General features: G+C 40.0%; 1 protein-coding gene across 1 annotated transcript in view; it reads left to right on the forward strand.

Moving 5' to 3' along the window:
- The window catches only part of CDKAL1 (CDK5 regulatory subunit associated protein 1 like 1), a 635,724-nt gene that overhangs the window by 594,691 nt on the left and 21,738 nt on the right, over positions 1-19,295 (forward strand). The window contains 2 exon segments of the mRNA NM_001284447.1: positions 9,005-9,088; positions 12,002-12,166. Of these exon segments, the coding sequence (NP_001271376.1) occupies positions 9,005-9,088; positions 12,002-12,166 (249 nt within the window).

The raw sequence follows: 19,295 nt of genomic DNA on the forward strand, positions 1-19,295 counted from the left end.
ATGTCCTATGAACCACAGATACTCTTGTAAATTTTCTGGCAGCAACACTAAAAAAGAAAAAAAAGAAAAAAAAACAGATGAAGGTAATTTTAATAATATATTTAACTCAATATGTCAAAAATATTTTGGCTTATAATCAATAAAATTCACAAAATAGTTTAAATTCTTCTATTCATGTTAAATTTTTGAAATCCAGTGTGTATCTTGTACTGGTGTGTATTTTATAGCACCTCTCAATTGAGGTTTGCCACATTTTAAGGGCTCAACAGCCTTGAGCTAGTGGCCATTGTACTGGATGGTGTAGGTTTAGCATAACTCAGTAATTCACTTGTGTAAAAACAATTGTCAGGATAAAATCCATTTTTCATGTTACAGATAAATATTATGAGCTGTATGACTTTGGCCATGACACTTAGTCTCTAATGAGCCCTACTTTTCTCATCTGTAAAATGATGTATTTGAACTAAATGATCTATTAATTCTTCCACCCATGCCAGCTCTGAAATTCTTTATTCCAGAAATTCACATTTAGAGTCTAGATATATTAGAACTTATCTATCCTTTCCTATAATTTAATATTTGAAAAGAAGCCTTCTTTCACCATAGAGGATATTGGAAGATGTCCTGCATACCATATCCATACCTTTCTTCCTCCAAATGTCTGGACTTTTCTTTGAATTCTTCTGAGGCTTATACTGTTTTAATAAAGAGTTTGGTAGAGTTTAGACTCTCAGCAGTCTTTCTTTGCTCAGTACTTTTGGAATGGGGTTTTTGAGCAAAGATGTGAGGGGGATTGGCAAGTAATTACTGCGCTAGAATTATATAAACACTAAATCTCCAAACCCTGATGGTCTTTTCTTTTCTTTTCTTTTCTTTTCTTTTCTTTTCTTTTCTTTTCTTTTCTTTTCTTTTCTTTCTTTTCTTTTCTTTCTTTTCTTTTCTTTTCTTTTTTCTTTTTTCTTTTTTTTCTTTCTTTCTCTCTCTCTCTCTCTCTCTCTCTCTCTCTGTAATCTAGCTAATTTGTCGTGTCATCAGTGAAACAAAAATCCTAAAGACACTTACCAAGAAGGTTTTTCTATTCAACAGTCCTGAGCTGTAAATGTGGTCACTTCCTGTGCCTTTAAGAGAAGCCCATCAAAGAAGAGTGGCCCAGACTTGTTGAGTATTGATTGGTAGAGACCAATGTGAAAAGATCAGGAAAGTGGAAGTGCATGGAGATAATTGTTCAATTTAGAATAAAACTTTTAATAAAAAAGGGTTCCACATATGGTGTTCGTACCATTTAGTCATCCCATTAATAAGATCTCATGGATAGATATTACTGGCAACATCTGGCCTCAGTATTTGACATAGTTTTAAATGTTGAGCCCTTTCCTAACAGTGCCTGGGCATAGTCAAGCTTTTTACCTGATGTGGGGAAAAAAGATCAAACATACTTTGCGCTGGTTCCATGATAAGAAAGGGCAACTTGTTTTGATTTGTTAAGAGAGTAGATCTCATGTTTTGTGTTCTTAACACAGTTTAAAAAAAAATCCACAGAAGCATCATAGGTAATGCCTTAAAATGTTCTAGAATACTAAAAAGGTACAGGCAGGTGGTCAAAACTTGGCTGTTTTTTTGAATTGGCAGTTCAGCAAGCACCCAGGTATATACATTTCTAATGCTGAACAGGGATCAGATTGGCATTTGTCATGTAACTCTTTGCCATTGAGAATTATTTTAACCAGTTCAATAAAGCACAGTTACCATACTATTACTGTTGGCTCTCCACCAATAGATGCAAACAGCTCTATTCTCAAGACTGAAATTTTACCTCTAAGTGTGAAGAGACTCCCTCTTCTCTCCCTTTTCTCTTGCTGGAGTAGGCACATGACTGGAAGAAAACCAGCCAGCAATTGAAGAAGACAGGACACAGGGCTGTTGTTAGAAGAAATGTCATAGTCTGATTTGGTTCCAGAGAGACCTTGGATCTGGTCTTTGTATATCGCATCACTGCTTTTGCAAAAAGGCAAAAAAAAAATTTTTTTTTCCAGTTTTGTGTTTTCTCCTGAGATGTGAGGAAGGAACATTAGTGCCACTAAGACACTCATGGCAATTCATATAGGCATAGGTCCAATACGTGAAGGTATGGATATTTCACCTCAAAGGAACATTCTTTCCCTCTTGAATATATTTATTCCTGTTAGTAAGTAGAGCTAAAGAATATATGTCTTTTCACCCAGAAGATACTGCTTTTAAAAAAGTGTCATCAAATGTCTTTTTACTCATTGTCTAAGAGTCAGATATGAGTCAGCCCCTTTGAGAATAAACCATCCAACATCCCCCAAGAATCTTTTAAGTAGACCAGCAACAACTGATGGCAAGCATTTCGAATACGATGGACTTTGAGTCTCATTACTTGTTTTCTGTGGCATCATCGTTTTTGACACACATTCCTGTGTCATGGCCCTTTCATTACAGAATGGAATTGTTGAGTAAGGATGATATTAAATTTTAATGTTATTGCTATTATTACTGTTGACTGTTTTTAGCATTAGTATGCCTGGTTCTTTCATTCCAGCTTCTACAGGGCCAGAAAACAGAAGTGTGCATAAACAGTCAGGAAAATTACCCTATACCCTGGAGACCCAGCATCGCATGCTCTGCCTGTTGTGAATGATGAATCAAAACGGAAAGGTTATCATTTTCATTAGCTAGGAAAGAACAAGACCATACTTTTCTCCAAGTGTAATTACAGTGGTTCACTGGCAACATTACACTGCAGTAATTAGTCTAAAGGTGTATGTGAGGGCAGGCTTTTGCACAGACACTAGAAATATTATTTCAGAGTTTAAGGTCACAGCCTTGTGTTTAACATGTTCCAGGCAGCTTAGGAAAAAAAAAAAAAAAAAAAAACTAATTTGACTGGAGCTAAAGAAAGACATTTGACATTTCCCAGAGTCATGCATTCAGAAACCAGTCAGGTAGAAAAATTGTTTTTTATTATCTACAAAAACCAAGAAAACAATGAAAAACAATAATAATAAAAAGAATACCTCAACAACTTAGCTGCAGAAACTGCATGTCAGAATATTTTGTAGGGTAAACTAAGATAATACTCAAGTTTATTAGGAATGTGATGTAAATAATTACAAGAGCTTTTGATATATGTGTTTTAATCTCCTTTTTTACCCTAAGGCAATTGGGCAGAAAAATTAATTTCTAGAAACTCTTCAGGGGAAGCAAAATAATTTCTTTACCTTCCTGTAACTGTTACAGGAAATAAATATTTCTCTTATACTGGTACCCAAGTATATATATCTGTCCTTTGTGAATGTTTTTTGGACGTAGAGCAATTCTATTGAAATACGGGGATCTTTCTCACCTGACCTTCCAGTAGAGCTTGAATTAGAATTTTTTTTCCAAAGCCTTATCTCAGGCTCTTTGTATAAGTGAAACAGAAGTGAGAAGTGGCTGGGTGTGAGAAGGGCCTAATAAAGAAAATATAAACTTTATGTGAAGTTGATATTTAAAGTCACATATAGGAGTTTAAAAGAAGCCTTTTACTTCTTCTAGTGCAAGGAGTCTTCATACAAGTAACATTTCTTCCTGAGTTTAAGGTCAAAGCCCACATACTCTAATGTCTTTGTTTAATCCTTATACAGCCACGTAGAAACTTTTTGAGGACAAATGGAGAAATAGAGTATACTCGAATGAGCATTCATTCAGCAACCAAATTCTGTTGGAAATGTTGGAAACCACTGCTTTTTTAATGCAAGCGTGTGTTTTATGTGTGTTATCTGGCCATCTGGTTAGAACTGATGTTTCTCACAACTTCGGGCACTTGGGAAATTTTAAGTATAGATGTGACACAAATAACACAGCTAGCTGATTATGTAATGCACTGAAAAATTTTACCCCAAACTTGAATTTAAAAACATTCCTTCTTGTTTGTCACAGATGTTTCTCTACTCAAGGAAAAGTCATGCACTGCAGAATGAGATCTATGATGTTCTATGTTTTCTCCAGCTAGCACTTAAATAGGAGGCACCAGGTAGTGAGAATGGTTCCAAGACCTTCTCCTCTTCCTTCTGCCCCTGCCACTGAGCAAGTCACCACCCAGCAATCTTGCTGGGCCTCAGTTTCCTTTCTGCGAAATCTGAGATTGCCAGACTCCCTTCTCCTTCTTACTTCCTGGTCTCTTTACGGGACTACTGCCTTCATTTCCAGCCTTTATGGATAAACAAATAACTAACCATAAGACCCTTTCTCTTACCTTTCCAACAAGGCCTGCGCATTCTTTCTTATCCACAGTGAGGTCACCAGTAATGCAGGATCTCATGAGTCCTTTTTTTCTACACCTCACCTCACTTTGGTGATGCATTCTGTGAAATGGAAGAATGGTTTCACAAGACTGTCTTTATAATTCATTTTTCTTAAGACATCTTTTTTTTTTTTTAAAGATTTTATTTATTCATTCATGAGAGATACAGAGAGAGAGAGATTGAGGCAGAGACATAGGCAGAGGGAGAAGCAGGCTTCATGCAGGGAGCCCGACGTGGGACTCGATCCCAGGTCTCCGGGATCACACCCTGGGCTGAAGTTGGCGCCAAACCGCTGGGCCACCGGGGCTGCCCAAGACATCTTTTTTTTTTTTTAAGTTTTATTTATTTAAGTCATCTCTACACCCAGTATGGGGCTCGAACTTACTACCCTGAGATAAAGAGTCATCTTGCTCTTCTGACCAAACCAGCCAGAGACCCTTCATAAAACATATTTTTAAAGCTAGGTTAAAATGGACTAACTGAAGTTGTGCATACTCTAAGAAAAACAGCTTTCTCCATGGACATTTGAGGAAGAAATGACAAAATAGGCCTAATTCATTAGTGCAGGTACCAGGACTGACCGCCACTTGCAGAAATCCTGATAAATGTCCTAAGGGTCAGACTTCGTAAAAGGAAACTGAATTTCCCACAGCAATTCTTTTTCTTTTTTATTTTTAAGGTTTTATTTATTTATTCATGATAGACACAGAGACATAGGCAGAGACACCGGCTGAAGGAGAAACAGGCTCTCTGCAGGCACCCGAATGGGATTCAATCCCTGGACCCCAGGATCATGACCTGATCCAAAGGCAGATGCTCAACCACTGAGCCACCCAGGTGCCCCTCCCACAATAATTCTTAACTTCCCATCCCAAGTTCCTAAACCCAAAAACGTTGAAGAAGTTAAATAAGCATTTTCATTAAGCAACTGTAAATTATATCCCTGTAAAAAAAATCAGAAAGAAGTTGTCTTTCTTAGGATTATGAAACGAGGGCTTTGTTGAGAAGATTTTTGACGGACTTCTTAAGGTTCAGGTCACAGGACAGCTTTTGGGAGACTTTGTAAATATTTCTGTGGTGGATATTAGAGATCACACTCCTCTAAATGCAGCAAGACAGTAACTGTTGTAATTTGCAGAAGGCTTTAAGCATATAGTCACCTGGGGGCACCTGCATGGCTCAGTGGTTGAGAGTCTGCCTTCGGCTCAGGTTGTGATTCTGGGGTCCTGGGATCGAGTCCCAATCAGGCTCCTGCAAGGAGCCTATTTCTCCCTCTGCGTATGTCTCTGTCTCTCTTTCTCTCTCTGCCTCTCATGAATGAATAATGAGGTCCTTTAAATATTATAACCCACTTCCTCTTCAGCCCACCCCTCCCTTTCCCACGTCTGGCCACTTTCACCGACCTCTTCTTTCTGTAGCGAGGAATATGAAGGACCAAAAAGTAGTCACATCTCTTTTATCTTAAAAATAATCTACTCAGACCCATGTCCTCCCCCCTAGCATCTGCTTCAAACATGGGGCAGCTGGTATGTTTAAATAATCCTCCTTGTTTGAGACTCCTCTTTCCTAGGTTCTGCCAGAACTCTGGCACCCTGTTTCTGACCATCCCTCTTCCCTCCAAGTGACCCCTTCTCTCCTCTCCTTGAATGTTCCAGCTATCCTGATGCTGCCTCCAGACCATTCTCTAGGTTTGCAGTTCCACTAGCATCTTAATTTGTGCTACTAGTCACAATCTTCATGAAAAACTTCATTTTCAGCCTCTTACATATTCTTAGGAGTTTGTTGGTTTCTTAAACTACCCAAGTCAGGGGATCCCTGGGTGGCTCAGCAGTTAAGCACCTGCCTTTGGCCCAGGGCGTGATCCTGGAGACCCAGGATCAAGTTCCACATCAGGCTCCCTGAATGGAGCCTACTTCTCCCTCTGCCTGTCTCTCTGCCTCTCTGTGTGTGTGTCTCTCATTAATAAATAAATAAAATCTTTAAAAAACAAACAAACAAACAAAAACTACCCAAGTCATCTTTGTGTTAACTTCTTCTGCAAAGGGCTTGTCTAAAGCCAGGGATATAACCTTGCACTCCTGTCAGTGATGGTAAGGCAACCAGAGAAGAATATCAGAATGTCAGATGAATATAGATGCTGCAGATCAGATGAGACGTAGCATACTCTCCATCATTCTCCACTGGGAAGACAAACTCATCCCTACTAGTGGATTCTCCTCGCTTTTAGCACAATAGATAGCTCGGCTGTGGTTGTTGTCCTACTGGCCTAAGGATGGATATCTGTAGCTTTACCCTTTTTCTCCAGATAGCCTGCTTTTCCTCTCAGACCGGCACATCCTTGCTGGTTAGCAGAGACATTCTTAGGCGAATCAGGATGATTACCCTAAACCTTTTTTCTTATATGTGGGTCGTTAACCATGCTGGGTTATCTATCCTGTGGGGTTGAGGAGAGAACAGTTGCAAAGTATGGGGCAAGGTGGCTCATTTAGAAAAAGATTTGAGGCCTATGCACAAACCCTTGGCCCACAAGGTCCCTTGCTGTCACCAAGGCAAAGTTGCCTCTTCAGAATTCCACCTGAACTGCCCCTGCCCCCAACCTTCCTTAACATCACTGGTGTTTTTAGTTACCGGAAATAGTTGATTCTCTTAAAGGTTTGATATCCACTTCATGGCAACTTCATTCTTAAAAAAAAATAAAATATTGAAGAGAGCAGTTATTATTTGTTTTTGTTGTTTTGTTAAGGGGGTTGGGATAGATTGGGGCAGCTCTTGATCAAAGTCCTAGCTTTCTTATGCGCATTCTTGCTTAGTGTCTTCCGAGGAACTTTTAAGAGCCTCACCAGTGATGCAGAATCCTTAGCTGAGGGGACTGAAGGGACACCTGGAGAGATGTTTACCACCATAAATCACTGCACACAGCCATTTTCTTGTATCCTGGCAGCAAATGGTTAAATACTCACCTACAAATATTCTTCTGCTGGTTGATCAAAAGCCCTGCCCACTACTGTACAAACATAACACAGGTCCTTCAAACTCTGTGTATATCTTACAATCACGGCTCTCACCTCCAGGTAAACTAGAACAGCCCAACAGTGATGTCTACAGCCGTCCGCTTTGGTTCCCACAAGAGCAAAGAAGCAGCTTTACAATCTCATATTGTTGCTAGGTTAATTTCCCGAAAACTTAATGTGAGATGAAGTATAATTGCAGATTTCCTTAAGAACCATCGACAGATACTTATCCTAAGTTATAAGCAACTCATACTGTGAAATGTGTACAAACATGCTCAGTTTTCCTCCAGAAGAATATACTTCAGTGAAAACCAGTATTCATCAGTCTTTTTAAATAAACAAAGCCGTTCCCATTCAAAGTAGAAATTGGGGAGACTTTCCTTAGTTGCTGCTTGATTGTTAAAAGGGACTCCTGTTGCAGGAAGGGTCATTAGTTTGGAGGGAGTGAAGGAAGCTGTTGGTAACTATCGTCCTGGAGACCTTATGACCTTTGGCTAAGAGGACCACGTTTTGAAGGAGATAGTAAGAAAGATAGTAAATGATGGTGTGTTTAGGTATTGGCATTGTATGACGGAGACGGGAGTTTAGCGTTTTGTTTTATTTTTAATTGTTAGGTGGTCTGTTTGGCACAGCTGTGTTTACGTTTCCTAAATGCTAACTGCCTGAACATGGTGACAAGTCTATATATGAGAATAGGGACTGCTTCTTTGAAATCTTCTTATCAGCATGCTTTAATACAGAGTTGTATTTATCAAGTAGCAAAGGCAAAAATAATTCTAGGCACAACCATTCAATACAGCTAGTTGCTACTACATCACACATTTCGACAACCTTGCTTAAAAAATTAAAAAAGAAGTAATTGATAGTTTAAATGTTGCATTTCACAGTGGACCAAACTTGGAAATGGTGGAATTTTTTTCAAGTAGTCATATTTCTTTAACCAATGTTTTGGTTGATTTAACTTCTTGGTTATTAAAGTTGCACTCTTAGAACATAAATGTAGATCGATCCTGTAGAGAATTAACAGTTCCGTATCTTTGCTGTCTTTCTAAAAAAATAAAAAATAAAATAATGAAGGACGGGGTCATGGCTGCAAGAAAGAAGAGACAGTTGTATATGAGAGAGGCAATGTATATAATAAGTAAATAGCTGTAGGAATTAATCCATAATTTCAGAGTTATATGCAATACATGAAGTGTTTAGATGCAAGAACTTAATGACTAGTTTTTGAGGCACTTTCTTTAGCGTTACATCCCTCATAACTCAAATTAATGTTTATTACTACTCTTTCCTATTGCCAAAATATTTTCATGAATTTGGATTAGAAGCAGCTTGTTCTGGCTTGTTTTGCAACGTTGCTTCAAGAAACCAAGTGATACTTAGAAGATTTTTATATGTCTTCGAAGCTTTAATTATCTTATGTTGAAGGAGGAAGATAAGTTTTGTTTCATAGTTGTGTAAGAAAATAAGATTTCATGCTATGCTCATTTTATATTAGCACATAGATAATAATGTCTCTTGGGGAAATTTGAATTCCTAGTTCTTACATTAGCTATTAAGTAACTTGCAATTGAGAGTCTACTTTGAATCCAAGAGGACACTGCTTACTGACCCACGACTCTTTGGGCTGGCATTTTTGGTTTGGATTCTCCGGTGTTTGCCCTTATCTTTCCTTTTTTTTCTCCACAGATTGGCGAAAGGCAACAAGTGTTAGTGACAGAAGAATCTTTCGATTCCAAGTTTTATGTGGCACACAATCGATTCTATGAGCAGGTGAGATACACTTTGACCTTCTTAAGCTTTCCCCAAAATCAGGAAAGGCGGTGAGGTAGATCACTTTAAGCAAAAGAAACTTTAGGGAGGTTGTAGAGTCTTGTTCCATCAAGGCTGTTGCAGAGCATCAAGCCAGCTAGGCCACCAGGGGCTCCGCTTCGTGGCTTAGTCTACCAAACACCCCACACAGAGGAGTAAGCGTGTCTTCCTCCTCATGAATCTTTGCTGGGACCAGCCTTAGGCTTTGGGCATCGGGAACAGGTAGTTACCGCTGCCAGAAAGAATTCCCACCGGCTGGCATAGGGGAGGGGAGAGGCCTGTGCAGGGCACAGGAAGGATGTCTGAGACATCAGTGTGGAAGGGCAGGGATTTCCTCTCCTCCCCGCACTCACTCAGGTGGTCAGGCAGTTGCTTGCTTTTTTTAATTATTATTATTATTTATTTATTTTTTTAGTTTTGTTTAGTTTTAGGTTTTTTTTTTTTTTCTTTTTTTTCTTAACTTCCACCCTGGTAAGAATGTTGGAGGCCAAGGGAAAAGAGTCAGTTCTGTGGATTCAACTCAAATCATATGACCAACCCTGGAGACAAGTACAAGGGGCAAAACAGCTTCCCTTTGAGAGCCTTACTGGTGGGCCGCGCCTAGGGACCCCTCTCATGCACAGCCATGCCCTGCCCCTGGAACCTGGCCTGCCAGGCTTCCTTGCATCGCCTGGGATCCCACTTCCCCAGGTCAGGGAGCAGTTCAGAAGTGATGAAAGAAAACTCATTGCCTCCTTCAAGGGCAGTGGCCCCGAAAAGGCCCAGGAAGCAATGGCATCTGCCTTCCTCAATGGGAGACTCCCCTAGGGGCATAGGGATATCCTGATCATTACTGGACCTGATGAACTTATCCTAAATATCAAATGTGTTTCCTACTTTTTTGTTTCTTTCTTATCAGATAAGAAGTGATTTTTTTTTTTTTTTTTTTTTTCTGTGAGCTAGGGCTGAAATTAGAGCCGGAAAAGCCTCTTCAGGGCTGGGTGGGCAAGTCGGGGAAGCCCACTGCCCTTGGGGGGGAAGCCAACGCCCACTGCCCTTGGGGAAGTAGCTGCAGAGATCTCCCTCTCCACTGCACAGGGAATGGTCCCAGCCTGGGCCCTGGAGCCTGGGGAAACATAGGGGGTAGTGTTGAAGGCTCAAACTAAATGCACCCTATCCCACACCCGCAGAGTACTACTGTTGAGGAAGGCTTCCCCAGCACTCCCTGCCAGAGCCACGTCTCTTCCCCATTCTCCATTTCATTATTTGGCCCCAGAGAACCAACCTCTTTGGGCCAACCTGCTCAGCCCTGGGGAGGAACCTGATTGTATTTCGTGGCCTCTTCCCCCTCTGTTTCTCTGCCATCTGGGTTCTTGCCTCAGCAGGGAGCTTTTTTCCCCTGCATTTTAAAGGCGATGGCATGCCTCATTAGCTGTTTCCTCCAATTTAAAGCAGTCCGGCTTTTTCCAATTATTAAAACTGGAGGGGGAAAAAACACTGAGCCCTTCATTCAGATCAAGGCAGCAGAGCTGTATTTCCCCAGAATGGGACCACATCTCCCAGAGATAGTTTACTCTAGAGATTTCTAGAGATTTTCTTGTTTTATTTAAAAAACAAAAAACAAACAAAATGATTTAAAGGGGCTTTCATATTCTGATACTAAAGCTCTTTGCTGGGAGTAATTCACTACCCAGGTGACCTTTTTCCTATGCTTTGATGAGACAGTGTACGCAGTGGTCATTTAAAAAAAAAAAATCAAACCCAGAAAGACCAAGATCCAGTTCTGCCTCCCAGAGAAATTGGCTGTGGAACGCTAGCTCCCCTGATGTGTTTGTCTGTACAACTAAGCATATCAAGGATTTCAGAGGCGTGATTTTTCTAAATAAGATGAGTTCCAGAAGTGAAGATTTCATCTAGGTATCAAAGTATTACTGGATTAGAATTAGTGTATTTATTTTGGATCTTGACTTGAAGACTGGCGAGTAGCTGCAGCAGGAAAACAGAAGTGTGGGGGAGACACACTATGTGCCAAGCCACCTCTGAAGGAGGGAGGCATTTGCTCGATGTAAACAGGTACTTTTACCAGAAATCTCCAGTGGTGAGAGGCTGCTGACAGTTTCCTGTGAACTCACCAAAGCAGCCTTCAGAGCAGCTGATCCTAAGTGTAGGTAGAGGCAACAAACCAAACATATGCATTTCATGACAGAGCAAAGGAGTCATTTAGCTACAAAACAACAAATTTGGGAGACTAAAGGGCCGCTTTTAAATGTTCTTCCTCTGCCCCCTCCGAGTCACATGCCCACGCTCCCACATACACGCGCTCACATACACACGAACCAGCAGGCCTCGTTCTTCTGACAGCTGACTTGGCAGGTATTAAAAGTATAAGGCTTTCATCAGAGTTGTCTCAGTTTTCTTCATTGCCTGGGACAGCCGAGAGCAGAATATCAAAGGCCTGTCCAGAAGTGACTGGCTGAGGGCTGGGGGCTTCCCCCGGGTCTGCCTGCCACATGCCTCTGGACAGCAGGCGTCCCGCCATCAAAGAGCATTGTCTCCAGGCCCGTAGCTCCTCCCAGAAATGCCTTCCCAGCCTACAAGATCTCCAGATCCTTGAGCAGCTGGAAGATAGAGCCGACTGGGGGGTAGGATCTCAAAACAGAAGAAAAGATATTAAGGGACAACTGGAGAAATCTGAATAAAGGATGGACTTCAGTGAATAGAAATAGCTCCATATTGGTTCATGAATTGTGACAAACATATACTCATGTAGGATATTCATAACTAGGGAAACTGGGCATGAGGTATCCAGGAAGCCTCTGCTTTCTTTGCAGTAATTCTATAATCGAAAGTTTATTATTTTTCTTAAATTAAGCCTTTTGAAAATATCTTTTAAAGGTTTTAGTGCCAAAGAACCCCACATTCATGGGGAAAATGATCGAAGTGGACATTTACGAATCGGGCAAACATTTTATGAAAGGGCAGCCAGTATCAGACGCCAAAGTATACACGCCATCCATCAGCAAACCATTAGCAAAGGGAGAAGTCTCAGGTTTAACAGAGGTGAGTAAAAGACGCTTTTTTCTCTACCCTTCTGCTAAAACAGCAGCTGTGGAAGCACAGTGATTCCAGACCGTGCTTCTGTTATCATTTATAGTTCCCTTTTTATGTATGCATGAGGCTTTAATCCCTTCTGACAGATTGCAATCTGAATTAGAAAGATGCATTTTTGCTGATGCCTTAGGTTTGCTTCTCTGCCTGTAGAGGGAATAAGGTGTCCCTGCTTCAATGCTAGAAGCAGAGGGCAAAAGGCATTATTTTCAGGTGTAAGATTGAACACTGAACATCATCTGATCTCGTATGTTTCTGTGTCAGTAGATCCCAAGTGGAAGGGGGGCGGTAAGGAAAGGAAGATTCCCTTGCTCTACAAAGCTGCTTATAATATAGTAAAAACCTACAGTTAAACATGCACTACTACAGCGTGGCAGTGTGGGCGGTTGGGTGCCTTTCTCTAAGGCGTTCATTGAATATTCTGCTTTAGTCATGTGGAGTGAAAATTAAACAATTTTTTTTTCTTCCTCTAAAAAAGTAACCTGACCCTTCTTTTATACCTTGGTGTAAATATGGCTGTTTGCCAACCTCTCTCTTACATTTCATTGAGCTACAGTTGTAAAAGCTGATGGAGTGTGAAATGAAAATGTGTATCACATTTCTAAGCATCATTTGATGGCCTTTCTCCAACACAATTGTTAAGCACTCCAAAAAAAAAAAAAGTATGCAGCAATGACTTCACATACGGAAAAAAGAGAAGCGATATTTATCTTGCCGCACCGTTCCACGATTGTTTAAATATATGTATTATCTTTCTGCTCAAAATAAATTGCAGGGGCATGTTAATTAAACTTTGAGCAGAGTGACAAAGAGGGTCCTGTTATCTATGCTCTCACTTACTGTGGTGATGGACTCTGGTGTCCAAACATGAGTGACACCCCTCACGAGCCCGACAGGTGCATGTGAAGAATCTGTGCACATGGCCATCTGACCGATAGCCTTTGTCAAAACCCTGCCAACTGTGTGCCGTCCTGCTCCACCAGGAGTGAACCCTAATACTTGAGAAGCATAATCATTAATGTTTTGCTGTCGTTAAAAAAAAAAAAAAAAAAAAAAACTTGAGGTTTGGGATGAATGACCAGGAAGGAACAATAGAATTCAGAATTTAAATTCTGTTACTAGAGATTTGACTTTTGATGTGTTAGCGGATACTTTAGAGATTTTTAAAGGAGGTTGGCTTTTTGTTGTTGCTGTTTGTTTTTCTACAGAGTATGTATTACAAGATTGGCTTTAAGTTGCTGCAGTGAAGAGGATTTCAGAGCAAATGGCAGTAGTGTGCAAATTATTATTTCACAGATTGAATTTCTTCCATGTAGGTCTATTGGAGAAGGAGAGCGTTTTGAAACATTACCATAAGCAAAGGGAAGCGATACCCTTCTGTTGATTCCTTAATAATACTGTTGCTACAAGGACAGCCCCATTTAAATTCTGGGGGGCAGCCTCTTCCCTCTCCATTCCTCCCTCCTTCAGCCTAGAAAACGTGTTGTCATCTCTTGTGCCACCAGCCTTCCTGCACATTGGGCTGTCCCAGATCCTAGGTAAGATGAGGAAAGGGTCACTTGTGTTCTGGCCCTCCTGGGTTTCTAGGAGGAGTCTTACCACACTCATGAGGCCAAAGGGTTAGGGTCATCAATTCAGATATTTGCATCAAGGGAAAAATCAGACAAGTCTTCCATCACCGTTTGTGACTTCCTATTGTTAATGAGCCTAGCTTTACACTTCATTACTTGTCAGCTTTTAAAGATATGCTGCACTCAGGTCGAAAAATCTTCTTCAATGAATTTATCCTGCGGTTAAAAATCTTTTTGCTGATGATAGAAGCCAAAATAAATTAAACAGGAAGAGAACAGCTTCCATCTTTATAGAATGGAGAAGTAGATGGTAGAGGTAATCCTGTCTCAGATACTAGAAGCGTGACCTGGGGGCAGACAGACCTGAGTTTGCATCTGGACTTGTCCGTTTACCCTAGCCATGCAACTCCAGAGCTTAACTTACTCTTAATTATCATGGAAATAATAATGTCTATCTCCTAGGATAATTGAAAGGAGCCTGTTTGGTAGTTCCTAGAACATAGTGAACAGCTACCAAGTGGTTGTTTCTCCCTTCCCTTAAATCTAGTTGTATCTAGAAGGAGCAGACCCTGAAGATGACCTGGTACCAACAGTTGTGGCTTTGTTAATTGTTTTAGCCATCATCATGCAGTACACGCTGTACGGGAGTAAGCCTAGGGTGTGGATTTCTGTATTATGATAATCTGTTCAGGGCTAGAGGACCAATTCCACCGGAATGTGTTTCTGCATTTGGTAGGCTTTTCCTTAGTTTTTTTTCTAGAATATTGACCTCCACTCTACACTTTGTAAAGAAATCTGACAAGTTCAGAGCATGTAAAGCAAAATATGGTGTTAAAAAACTATTGTCCATGATAAATGCATTCATTACCCTCATTAAGAATTTTGTGATTATTCTGTAGGTATTTAGCCCTATGCTACTTTAGAGTTATCTTGTCTCACTTTAGGCCCTGTTGACATATTCTGATAAAACTGGTAAGTGGTACAACAGGCTGGGTGGGCATCATGAGATCCAGATTATAGCATTCTGGCATTTGCAGTAACAGACTTTGTGACCTTGTGTATATCACTTAGGTTCCCCAAACATCAGTTGTCTCTGAGATCCTGTGATTGAAATATTTTATTTGACAAAAATGGATTGAATGCCTACCCTGTAGCAGGACTTTGAATTCTATAAATATTAATAGACATCAGGCCTTGTTATTTTCAGATAATAATAGGTAAATGCCCACAACATGATGGAAAAGAAAAGCAATAATAAAGCCAGAAGGCTACTATCTTCTACGAAATTATATGCTAGTGAAAACAGCACATAGTAACATCTTTTTATGGTTATTCCTGTCTTCTTTTCAGTTTGGTTGGAGGAATAGAGGATTGGAAGAAGGGAGTAAGAGGAAAGAGCCAAAATTAGTCTGTTTTTAGGGGAAAAGGGTACAAAATGCCACCTGTAAGGTAATAGGGAACATTTCTGAGTAAGTGTCATTTTAAGGACAATTAATTTCAGAAAACGGTTATGTAATAAACAGTAGAAGACATCACAAGTTCAAAGGGATAAATATAAATCAAAGAAAGGGGGAGATTATGAGCTTTTATATGGAAAGTATCAGGGGGCTTTGTTCTTAGGAGGAAGCAAGGGACACAGATTTTCATATATGTTCTCAGATAATAATTCTCAAATGTAGTCTCCAGTCTCCAAGTTAACAAATCAAGGAAGTTGTTAAAAAGGCAAATTCTTGGGATTCAAACTGGACCTGATTCAGAAACACTGAGAGCAAGGTGCAGTAACCTGTTTTCTTAATAAGTTTTCTGGGTAATACTGATGCATGCTGAAGTTTGAAAACCACTCTTCTAAGAAAATGATTCTCAAGTGAGAATGTTTGCTATTTATAAAAACAGTTTTTAATCGTGTTATAATGCCAAATTTTCACTCCTCCAACTTCAGAAAGTAGCATGAGACAAGCATCCCCTTGGATGGTGGAGACCATCTCATCTATGTATTCATAATTCTTCATAAGTGGGCTGTAAAAACGATTGCAGGAACGTGCAGAAGTTGCATACGTGTGGGGAGGAAGTATTTAGCAAGAGGGGCCAGAGGCATAGGAACTGTGAGAAGAAGCACACTTTTAGGATTTTGAAGAGCCGTGATGTTTTTGCCTTGCCCCCTCTTGGAGCCCAAATTTGAACATACCCTGTTCAATATGATGATCATATTATACAGTTGAAGTTTCCTTAGAAAATTGCTATGCCATCCAGTTGTTTCACTCAAAGGAAACCTGCAGGGAAACAGGGCGTACTATATCACCTGTACCAAATTCATGACCATTTGATAATATGAGAAATTAACCTGAGAGCTGTCATCAAAGATTGGGATCGATGAGTTGTTTTGTTTCAACTCTGTTACGGAAATGTTATATTACAGCATATTTCAAGCATAATACAAAAAAGTAGAGAGAAGAGCATAATACCCTCACATATACCCATCACCCACCTTTAACACCCATAACTTCTTTCTTTCGCACTGAAAATCTCAGTTCCCAGTCACTCAACATCAATACTCACAAGCTTTGTCCTGTAGTACTCACATAACTGTCTAACAATAACCATATCAACACTACCACCAACAGTGTGATTACTGAATACAGAGTTTAGTTGTGGTGGTGGTGATGGTAGTGGTGGTGGTTTTGCAGTTGTTTTTGTTCCTGGGTATATCCTTCGAGGGATGTACAGGTAAATAGTGGTTTCAGAATGTGCTGAAATCATTCCTCTCTGTACAGCTATACCAACACATGACTCTTCTGTTAGCATTTGTTCCACTTTGTTTTCAATTTTTTGGAATTTTAAAAATTTAATTTTGTTTCAGAATTATGTAAAATATTTTACAAAATCAAATCTACAGAAGTATGTTCTGAGAAGTTCACCTTCTGTCTTCTCTACCCTGTTTCTTTTCTTACCTATTTAAAGAATTTTGTTTGTTTTTGTGTTCAGCTTATTCTCCCAATGGTTTACTTTAACAATATAAACAAATACATGTACATATTTTTTGTCACCTCCTTCCTAGATAAATTGTAGACACTTTTGCCATTTTTCACTTGACAGTGTATCTTGACAGTTACTGCCTCGCAGTACATAAAAATTCAATGAATGTTTTTAATGATTTTTGTTAGGCTTTTAAATTAAAATACATGAGCGTCTATATTGTTCTAGCATCTAAGTTGAATAATATCACCCTGTATGAAACCCAACATCTTTTTGGTCAAAGAAAAGATAGACGGAATTACCTCACAGCATTAAGGTGGACAGAGAACCAGTAGGCCAGTCAGAGGTTAGGAGTGGTCAGCCATAGAAGCACAACAAACTGCAGAAGCCAACAGTGGTTATGAACACCTGCATCCAGAAGAGAGGATGCTTTGGCCATTGGAGTTCAAGAACTCTGAAGACCCTCCCTATTTGGAAATGAATGTACCTTAGCCTAGTACCATCATACATTGGATTCACTTACTTCCCTTTGTTGAGTCCATGCTTACCAGTCAGGCTTGTGATTATAATTTGCCTTCCTATGCATATCTGCCTACAGGAAGAAAATAGATTCATTCAGCCCGCTATAAGTGTGCTGTTAATAAATCGGCATTCTGGTTTTGTATGCTGGTCTCCTTTGTCCTCTCTGTATGGTCTTTTCTGTAGGTGAAGGACAGTTTCTGAGCTTTCAAGGTTGTGAGCCAAGCCCTGGGCCCCATTAAATTCCCCAAGGTAACAAATGCCACCTCATGTGACCTCTCAAGAGGTGTCACGGGATTTTTCCTCTCTTAGTACCCATTCTGTCATTGGCTAATATCCCATGCCTACTGCTGTGACTCAAAGCCAACTTCCATGGAATGCTTATTATAGGCCAAGTGCTATGCCAAATATCTTACATGCATTCACTGATAACCCTCTGAGGAAGATACTGTTAGTATTCTTCTTTCACAGATAAGGGAACTGAGCATCAGTAACTCAGTAAAGAACTGAAGTCACAAAATCAGAAGGTGGGAGAGGCAAGCCAGGATTTATATGCAATTCTTATCAACTTTCAAGCCTGTGTTCTTGTTTGTGAATTGTGGTAACATATACATAATTCTTACCATCTTAACCATTTTGAAGTGTACAGTTCAGAAATGTAAGAAGTACTATACATTCACATTAATGTGTGACAAATCTCCGTAACATCTTTCATCCTGTAAAGCTGAAACTCTTTTCTGGTTAAGCAACTCTTCATTCACCCCTCCCCCAGCCCTTAGCAACCACGGTTGTCTTTTCTGTCTCCGGGGAATTTGACTACTCTGGATACCTCATAGAGGAACAATCATACAGTATCTGTGTTTTTTTAATTTCACCCAGCCTAGGATCCTCAAGGTTCATCTACACTGTACCATGTGTCACAGTTTCCTTCCTTTAGAAGGCTGAACAATATTCCATTTTATGTATCCACCACATTGTATCTATCCATTTATCTGTCAATGAATACTGGGGTTGCTTCCACGTTTTTGGCTATTGTGAATAATGCTGGTATGAATATGGTTGTACAAATACTTCTTTGAGACCTTGCTTTCTCTTAAGTATATACCCAGAAGTGGAATTACTATAGCATATGGCAGTTTCATATTTTTAGGAATCACCAAAAATGTTTTCCACAGCAACTATATCATTTCATATTCCCAGCAACAGTACACAAGCCTTCCCATTTCTCCACATCTTCACCAACACTTGGTATTTTCTGGTTTTTCGATAGTGGCCATCCTAATAGGTGTGAGGTCAGGCCTGGGTTTTTTTCAGACCAGGCATATACGACCTTTCCCTTTGGAGTTGCAAGAGTCTTACTGATAACTTCAGGACATTAGTTTTCTTCTATATACCAGTGTGGGCCTATGCTGGATCCAGAGAGAGAGAGAAAATGATGAGAAAATGGGCAGTATTAACTATCTTCTATGTGTTTTGTGAAAAGTGGCATTGGAGTTATCAGCCTGTGTTAGGAAGACAGTAGAATATGAACACTACCACTGCTTTATCAAAGCTAACTAGTTTTACTTCTGATATTCTTTCTCCTTTTGTGGGCCATGTTCTAACAAATCACTTGAATCCTACTATTTCTACAATAGATATTTAAGTCAGAGCTATTTTGTGCCTGAATCAGAAGAAAATTCTCTCCTGATTCTAAACTTATTAGGCAGTGAGTTTTCCAAAATATTTCTCTTTTTGAGTTTATTCCTAGTAGGAAAGTGTTACCTTATTATTGTTGGGTTTTGGGTTTTTTTTAGGATTTTATTTATTTATTCATGAGAGACACAGAGAGGCAGAGACATAGGCACAGGGAGAAGAGGCTCCCTGTGGGGAACCCGATGCAGGACTTGATCCCAGGACCCCAGGATCATGATCTGAGCCAAAGGCAGATGCTTAACCACTGAGCCACCCAGGTGCCCTAAAAGGGTTGCTTTAAAGAAAGAAGAGGTAGGGTGGCTTTGTGAAAAGAGCTTGAGATT

Source organism: Canis lupus, chromosome 35, assembly GCF_011100685.1.
Source record: "Canis lupus familiaris isolate Mischka breed German Shepherd chromosome 35, alternate assembly UU_Cfam_GSD_1.0, whole genome shotgun sequence".
NCBI lineage: Eukaryota > Metazoa > Chordata > Mammalia > Carnivora > Canidae > Canis > Canis lupus.